Genomic DNA, 9,553 nt, shown 5'->3' on the forward strand with positions numbered 1-9,553 from the left:
AAACCATGGTTTTATTGTGGTAAAAGTGTAGTAACCATGGTTTCTGGTGTATTGATTACTATCAGCAAAACTATGGTTTTACTACACTAACCATGGTTTAACTATGGTTTTTGAAAACCATGGTTGTCAAACCCATGGTTATTTTGTGGTTACCATTGTTTGTTTTTTGTTTTAACTGTAGTAAAACCAGGCTTAATTTTCATAAGGAATATTACATCTGTATTTTCAAATTGCAAAAGGCATTTCATTATTTTCTACTATGTTGTTTTTATGATTTTCCCCATATATAGCATTTATTTTAAAGTGTTGTTGTGTGAGTGTTGAGATGAGCAGAAGTTTTCTTCAATGTCAGTCTGGTTCATTTGTTTATATTCAAATTGAGAGAGCAACAGAGCAGAAGTTTTGTATCATGTAGTAAATGTTTAGCATCTGTTAAAATCACTCATGTATGTAGATCATCAAGCGTTTAAGGGAGTAGTGTATAACCTTCATGTGTGATTCTTTTTACATTTGCCTTTCAAGTCCATAAATATATTCTCCATTATAAACACCGATATCATTAAGCCTCTGTTTAGAAACACAATTTTGTAGTTATTTGTTTTACTTACAGGCTCCATGAATGAAACAGTTTGAAGTGTTGCTGTGAAAACTTTAACTCAACATCAAACAGCTTGACTGTCTGACTGAAAGGTGTCAAATTACCTCGCGCTGAAATCTACCTAACCAATTGGAAGTAAGTATGGCCAAAAGCCACCAATGGCAAGCTTCTGGAGCCATGACGTCATCACTGTACAAAGTATCGATGAAAGTGACGCTCTCAGTCAGTGTGAGTGAAGCACCGCGCGCTCGCTGTCAGTTTTAAAGTGACGGAGATGACTGAGGAGCGCGAGAGGTCACGCGCCGAGCCCCCGTGCAGTCCGTGCAGCTCCGCGTGTCAAGAGTCCGACTCCGACGCGCCGCTGTCGCCCGCTGGATCTGACGGACACGCGTCAGTCGTTAGAAAACCGGAGGACGCGGATGCGCGATTCCCGGCGTGTATCAGGGACGCGGTGTCGCAGGTGCTCAAAGGCTATGACTGGTCTCTCGTGCCCATGCCAGCGCGAGGCGGTAGCGCGCTCAAGAGTAAACCGCACGTGAAGCGACCGATGAACGCCTTTATGGTTTGGGCTCAAGCCGCGCGCAGGAAACTGGCAGACCAATATCCTCACCTGCACAACGCCGAGCTGAGCAAAACCCTCGGCAAACTCTGGAGGTAATTCATATATCAACAACTCGTTTATTGGTTGATGTATAGTTTTAAAGCATTAAAGTACCACTTAAATCTTTGTAGTGAAACTATGGCATTTCGCAGTCCATCTGCAGCCAATATCCATGGTACTTTGACTGTAATAAAACCCTAATTAACATTTCGTTATTGTTATTATAATAATAAATGGATTATTAGCTTACTCTAAAATAAACAAGGTTGATGATGATCAGAACTCTCTTATCAGACTGTTGACAGAGAACGAAAAGAGACCGTTTGTGGAAGAAGCCGAGAGACTGAGAGTCCAGCACAAGAAAGATTATCCGGATTATAAATACCAGCCGAGGCGACGGAAAAGCATCAAGCCCGGACAGAGCGAGTCTGATGCTGGATCTGATCTCGCCCATCACATGTATAAAGCTGAACCTGGAATAGGGCATGTCGTGGGTTTATCTGATCACCACACGGGTAAGTTAACTGTTTATATGGAGCAATGCACTTGAATGATACGTTTCTGTAGTGCTGACAAAAACTTTTTTTTTATCATCACCTTTTAGGTCAGGGACCCCCAACGCCACCAACTACACCAAAAATTGACCTTCATGGAGGGAAGCAAGATTTGAAGCACGAGAGAAGACGCCTGCTCGACGGCACTCGACAGAACATTGACTTTAGCAACGTGGACATTTCCGAGCTCAGCACAGATGTCATCGGCAACATTGAAACCTTTGATGTCCATGAGTTTGACCAGTACTTGCCCCTTAACGGGCATACCGGAGTCGCGTTGAGCTCAGAGCTCGGACACGGGCAGAACGTCGGCTCGGGAGGAGCTTACGGCCACGGCGCGTGCCATGGGGCGGCCTGGAGTCGCAAAGGGGCTGCGACCTCCTCGTCATCCGGTACGAGTGAAGCGGGACAGCACAGACCGCATATTAAAACCGAGCAGTTGAGCCCAAGTCACTTCGGTGAGCACTCGCCCTCGCGCTCCGAGTACGACACGTACGGCGCGCAGACGTGCGTCACGTCCAACACCCCTTCATTCTCCAACACGCCGTGTGACTATACAGATCTTCAAAACTCCAACTACTACAGCCCTTATTCCAGTTACCCTTCTAGTCTCTACCCGTACCCATACTTTCATTCCTCACGGAGACCCATACTCAATGGCTTTTCCATCCCGCCCTCACACAGCCCCACAGCCAACTGGGATCAGCCGGTTTACACCACATTATCCAGGCCGTGACATTTCTGACCTACTCTGTACTATTGAAGGAGAGCGTTAGTTGAGAAGACATTTATGCCAACTGACACACAAAACATGAGTGCCCGCTGACTTTTCATGCTGTTCGATCATGTTTCACCTTAAAGGAATTTTCATTTACATTCTGAATTTCAGTTCTGGAAAGAAATGGAAGTTAAAAAATCATTAAAATTCATGGAAATTTCAAAGTAATTTTTCTCAACATTGACGTAAATGTTCATTTGGTTTTGAGGGCAGTCTCTATAAAGCTAATTGTAAAGTTTCTTGAAAATTCATTGAGTCAAAAGATCCCATGATGAATTAGTGCCTATTCAGCCGAGGGAAATCCTCTCTGAGAGCACCTGTCGCTGCTGTCCCGCGTCTCTGCACACATGTGTTTTACTAATGCAACACAATTCAGTTGTGTATGAAGAAGCAGACGTCTGAGCAACATACAGAGACGGAAAAATAATAAATTCAGCCCAAATGATACATTCCTTTACTGAAAATGAAAAATTTTGTTTACAGAAAAAACTGGTTTGACAGCATACTTGTGGGTAAAAATATCAATCATGTGTCCATTCCATATTGTTTTAAAGCCTCTGAGAGACTAAAACTTAGGGTGATTCAGCGGTTCTGTTCATGGTACTGAGAGAATTAAGATCAGTCATGGGACCACAGCTGCAGCAGGACATCATTTAACATCACTGGTGATCACCAACTGTCTGAAAACATTCAATATTAGTTTGAGCGCACATAAACATGTCTAAGTCTCTTTACATTTTCACTGAGGACTTTAATAATTGCAGTTTTTAGGCTTTTCATCTGTCCTCACAAGCTTATTGTCTGTGGTTTTGTCTTGCGTTTATTTCATTTCTGCATTCCTACAGCATTTAGTTTTTAACACAGTGCTTCTAAATGCTTTATGTAAAACTTGTGTTATGTTTAGTGTGTTTTTTTTATAGAAACATTTGATGGGTGTGACACAAGCAGTGTTTTATTTACATGTAATTTTTTAATGACTGCAGTGAATCTTTCATTTGTGTTAACAGAAACATTCTTGCTAATATTAATTGCTGGCAATTTTTGTTAAAAAAATAAAGTTTTCCCTCCTGAAATATGTCTACTAATTTAATAAACCAAGAACTATTGCAATTTTTAAGACATCAAAAACATTTGTTGTTTATAGAATACAGTTTGTTTTAATAATTTGACTATTTGGTTATTTAAAATGGTTTTTTAATAGTTCAGCTGACAATCTGTAATTCCCTTTATTCCACTTGCTTCTGATATCTTTTGATATTATCTGATGTGCTTTTAGAGTGTAAAGCATAAAGTATTTACAAACATAACGTATATATTAAAAGTACATCATCACAGAAAACATTTAAATATTATCTACATGTCTAAACAAAAGGTTTGTTGAAATTTTTTACTAAAGCAACTGTTGTGGGTGAAATTCTTGGCAACAGCTGTCCGGTCGTTTGTTCTGAAACTGAGGCAACAGCTGTCAGCGTCAGATGCTTTTATCCCTTTCGCAAGAGTGAAATTAACTATTTCAGAAAGTAAAAAGTTAATTCATTCATGATTATTTTCATTTAATTTTATAAAACATAAATAACATTTCATCATTTTAAGTATTTAATTGTGGTTCTTACAGTTTTTCATGAAAACTTGTCAACCATGGCTATAAAATGAAAGGGGATTCTAACATCTGACGTGGGGTTATTTCAGAGATAAATCCTGAAGTGGAGGAGAAGTGTCCGGATCTGTGGACCACTGGCTTGAATTTCAGACTAGACCCAGGCATTCATGCCAAGAAGTCCAGGGAGAAAACACATTGCCGCTGCAGAATACTGAGTTTTAATGATCCATTATGTGTGTGGAGAGTTTGTTGTCTCTCTTTCGCTGAAAAGAATTAATTGGACAGAAAATTGAAGAACAAAAATCTGTGACAGTCATTAGGTGGGATTTGAATGGAAGGTTACATGCATTTGGGGGGTCCCTGTGCCCCATTTAACAAAAATGTAGCCCGATGAAGATCACAACAACCAGCAAAACTTCAGCTCCTAACAGTGACAACAGCAATCATAATAATAAAACTGATAATTAACCAACAGATGGGATGTGGGTGGTTTTGGATGACATGTTTTTCTCTTTAAACTCTTATTTCCTTATTTGTTTGCCAGATATCCTGAGGAAGCACTCTTGGGAAAGAACAAATGTGACCTAAGTGTACTTCAGTTAATACAAGCCCTTCAGTTTTTTATTCTCAAACTTCTTTTCTGTTTTGGCACCGTGAGTTTCCAGTAACCTTCAGCATCCTCTAGATCACTATTTTATATTCTCTCAGTAGTTAGTTTTAATGTCCTTTTCATCTTTTCTTTCCTTTGTAAATGTTTCTTTTTGTCTTCTGCAGTTTGCAAAAGTGAAATTTGTTCTTACTGTAGGTCCCCCTTAACTTTGCTTTATGTAAATGGGAGAATCACCCCATTGTTATTTTATTATTTTACAATAACATGGCATGTATAATAAGCATGTATCTTAATCTGTATCAAGAGCCACATTGTTTATCAAAACTAAAAGGAAAGTCTTTATTACACTTTCTCTTAAAGGGGTCATGAACTGACGAATCAAAATATCCTTGATCTTTAGATATACACAGTTTTGGTTTCATTAATACATACTGCAAGTTTCATAGCTAAAAATGTCCTCCTTATTAATATTGAATGCAATTATTTTCCAAGTAAAATGTCTGTTATTGTTACATTCATCAGGTGGGGTGCCCTCATGGGTTGCATCCCAATTCAAAGGCTGCGTCCTCCAAAGGCTGTATTTAAAAGCCAATAAAATTACAGGGCGTGATGAAGGGGGTTGAAATTCAAAGCCTCCAGATTTGACCTCCAAATGCGTCCCATCGTTTCCAGTGAAATTAAGGATCTGTCAGATCCTTCACATCCTTGACTATCCCAAGATTCAATGCTCACCTATGACATCTAGGTATTGTAAAATAAACATTCAACTGTAGTTAAATAAAAGTGTAAGTTTCGCAAATTAAAGGAACTCATCACTGTTTTACTGTTATAAAAAGATGTGAATTAATATTATTGAAGCAATATTGTCCATGTTGCATTTTACATTTGTATATTTCTAAGGTTGGTAAATTTGATATACTGTTGGGTAGTTTATTTTGCATAAATGCAACGTATTCTCTCAAATAAAATAAAAATTCTGACTGGCTCCATATTTATTTTATTGAAAGAATATGATGCACTCGGATGGTTGATTCCTTGCAGGGAGAGCCCCCACTGTACTCATCAGGTCCAGCTGCCCAGTACTGAAGCCAGCAGGCCTGGAGAGGGACAACTGGATTGCTGCAGCAGAACAGAGGTTCTGCCCTTCTTCAATTACTGTACCCTGGAACTCCAAAGTGGTCCGTTTTCCGCAGTGGAAAAATTAGCCATACACAAGGGCGATTGTGACCATCCCAGGGCACCAGATAGCAACATAACCCTACTTTTTTCCACCTCTAATGTTACCTATGACTTGTACAACTATATCGCAAAACCAAATGAAATCTTTCTTTTTTTTGGGGGGTAGCAATAAAAAACTAAAATAATATGGTTTCATAAGTGTGCACATCCTTAAACTAACCTTTACATTTTATTACAGCACAAAGTCTTTTGGGTATAAGTCTATCAGCATTTCACATCTTGACAATATTTGCCCAATATTTGTTGCAAAAACGCTCCAAATCGGTCAGACCTGTCCACCTTGTCTAATTCCCAAGTTCCAGCTGAAGAAAAACAGCCCCAAAGCATGATGCTGCCACCTCCATGCTTCACCATGTGGGTATGGTGTTCTCTGGTCACGTGTAGTGTTGCACCAAACATACCTTTTGAAATTATGGCCAAAAAGTTCACCGTTGGTTTCATTAGACCAGTAGTCACCAAACCTGTATCTGGAGATCTACTTTCCTGCAGAGATCACCTCCAACCCCAATCAAACACACCCGAACCTGCTATTTAAGCTTTATGCAGCTACCTAAAAATTAGAAGCAGGTGTGCTGAAGCAGGGTTGGATCTAAAGTAGGCAGGAGGGTAGATCTCCAGGAACATGGTTGGTGACCACTGCATTTGACCATAACACTTTTCACCACATGCTTTTGGGAGACTTCAAATATGTTGTTGCAAAATGTAACCGGGCTTAGATGCTTTTCTTCGTAAATTAAGGCTTCCGTCTTGCAACCCTACCCCATAGCCCAGACATATGACGAATACGGGTGATTGTTTTTACATGTACTACACAGCCAGTAATTTCCAGAAATTTCTGCAGCTCCTTTAATGCTGCTGTAGGCCTCTTGGAAGCCTTCCTGGCCAGTTTTCTTCTTGTCTTTTTATAAATTTTGGAGGGACGTCCAGGACGTTCTTGGTAATGTTGTTGTTGTGCCATATTTTCTCCACTTGGGGGTGACTGTCTCCACTGTGTTCCATGATATATCTAATGGCTCAGAAATTCCTTTACTTTACTTTACTTTTAGTTTATTTATGTACAAAGGGACCATGCACAATTTTTAACATAAATGTTTCCCTTCAATGCCTTGTATCAGATTTAGCTAAAAGCAAATTTTCACCTGTAAATATTTTTTGTATCCTTTTCCTGACTGATACCTTTTAACAGTGAGATCTCTCTGATGCGTTGGAAGCTCTCTGCGGACCACAGATTTTGCTATAAGATGCAACTAGGAAAATGTCATGAAAAGCGTACTAGAACAACTGAACTTTATATGATGTTTTATTAACAAAGTTCGGGAGGAGAATGTTCAGATAATTAAACACAGGTGGAAGCACTCAGCAATTATACACAGGTGGAAGCACTCAGCAATTATACACATGTGGAAGAACTCAGCAATTATACACATGTGGAAACACTCAGCAATCAACCATGATAGGGTACAAATAGACTCAGCAGTCTTACCTCGATCTGTTGACAGTTTGCAGCATCTTGGCTCGCCGGTTTTGCTTAAACTATGTCTCAACGCAACAGCTCTTTATCAAGCGAGGAAAGCGATGTCCCCAGCGATTCATCACAGCACTCAGCCAGTATCATCCATCCGAAGCCGGTCATCGGAAATAGAGCCCCAGGTTTCTTCGCGCGGCCGCACGCCTGCTCGAACAGACTCACCCTAGCCAAGACGCCGAGGGCAGTCTTCACCACCACCGGCAAGACCCCCATCCTTCTCCCTAGCATCCTCCTACCGCTCGGCCGTCCCAACAATCCCACCTATCGGGAAGTGGACCGTAGCAGGATTAAGGAAAGCTCTGGGTAACTCAGACGTACAGGCTCCGTGAAAGCTAAACAAAGCAGAGCTGTACGATCTTTATGTCTCTTTGCAATTGTCTAACCTCTCTCCTAAGCACACTCCAGCTCCCAAGGCGGCCCAAAGGCAGAGCGGAGCCTTCAGAGAGCGAACACCACCATCGTTGTCCCGCACGACATCTGGCTCACTCCGCCTGGCAAGTCGCAGCAACAGGCCTTCAGCAAGCCTCGGCCGCGCTCCAGATTCAGCCGGAGCAGGACCACTCTTATTTCCCTATGCGGCTCAGCTCCGCACCCCGGCTTCTGCGGCCACAGTGCCATATGCAGCCGGGCCCAGCGGCCCCCCACAGCTTCTATCTTTAATGCTGCTGCTGTTAATAACACTTTTCCTTTTCAGTGGACTCCAGCGCCTGTTGCAGATGCCAACCTGAGGCAAAATCAGCTAGCAGCACAGACGCAATCATTCCAACAGTTCTATCCAACAAGTCATAACCCCGCCCACATCCAGTGGCCTGCAGCTCCAGTGGCGCAAGCAAGCGTGAGTGCGCCCCCGTGTGCATCGTGAGTGTACACTCCACTCCATCTTTCATTTCCTGATTTCCCTCCAACTAACTTTCTTTCCACAGAGCCTACTCAAAGTGCGAGGCCACCACCGACATTCACAGCCCCGGTTTATAACCTTCCCAGCTCTTCATCTCAAACTAAACAGCACCCTCTTGTCACAACAACACAGATGCCCGTGCCATCCAACGCCCTTGTCATGGAATCACCACCAGTGTCCCAAACCATCCGTGCACAGATTCTCGCAGGTGCAGACATAGACCTTTCCTCTCTTCTCTCAATGCTCCCTGCAGCTGAACCAGTCCGCCAAATAGACTGCGGGGATTTCTCTGTCACTCTCAAAACCACCAGCACACATTCACCCTGCATTCTTTCTTTTTCTGTTTTCTGAAATTGCTTTTCTGTTTCACCGAAATAATCTACTCAGTCTTCCACCACAGGCGGCGCAAACTAAATGATTACCTAACAATCATAGCAGAGCTCGTGCTGTCCTATGGGGGAGGTCACTTCTACACATATCTCAAATTATTTTTCCGCCAAAAGTGCTGTACGAGTCGCCCAGTGGAACCAGTGCACATACTGGGGTGCACTTGACTCGGACCTCCACAGTAGGGTGTTCCTAGGCTGCAAAAACATCTCGTGCACCGTCTGCAGGTCAGTGGCGCACACAACAACAGCATGCCCACAGGTCAAACCTTCCTCTCAACCCTGCCCGGAGACAAACACAGTCCGATCCACCAGCTACGTACCACGCGCAACAACTGCAAACAATTCTTCTACAAAAAATGGCAGCTCTGCAACCACTTTAATGCTGGTAAATGCAACAGACAGCATTGCCGGTTTTTGCATATCTGTAAATTCTGTGGCGGCGCTCACGCCTGCATCATATGCCCAGTGTACAAATCTGTCAATAAAAAATCAAAATATTACTTATCGACTCCTGTAAATATTTCACGTATGGAATTTGAACTAACTAATCACCCGGATGCCGAATTTATTAACTATCTATCATCAGACCTCAAAAACGGCTTTAACCCTGGTTTAGAATGCCCGCTCTCCCAAAACACCATCTGTAATAATCTTCAATGCACCCTCATCGAACCTGAAGTCATAGCGAACCTGATCAAAAAAGAAGTGGATTAAGGCTTCATGATCAGCCTGTTCGAAAATCCTCCATTTAATTTGTT

At 42.0% G+C, this 9,553-nt stretch overlaps 1 protein-coding gene across 1 annotated transcript; it reads left to right on the forward strand.

Annotated features, from left to right (window-relative positions):
• Nucleotides 1-812: 812 nt before the first annotated feature.
• Nucleotides 813-3,612, forward strand: sox8b (SRY-box transcription factor 8b). The gene is made up of 3 exons (XM_065249975.2): nt 813-1,252; nt 1,494-1,714; nt 1,804-3,612. The coding sequence occupies exons 1-3, from the start codon at nt 873-875 to the stop codon at nt 2,487-2,489; spliced, it is 1,287 nt and encodes a 428-aa protein (XP_065106047.2). The 5' UTR covers nt 813-872; the 3' UTR covers nt 2,490-3,612.
• Nucleotides 3,613-9,553: the final 5,941 nt, after the last annotated feature.

The sequence above is a fragment of the Paramisgurnus dabryanus genome, chromosome 3 (assembly GCF_030506205.2).
Source record: "Paramisgurnus dabryanus chromosome 3, PD_genome_1.1, whole genome shotgun sequence".
Lineage (NCBI taxonomy): Eukaryota > Metazoa > Chordata > Actinopteri > Cypriniformes > Cobitidae > Paramisgurnus > Paramisgurnus dabryanus.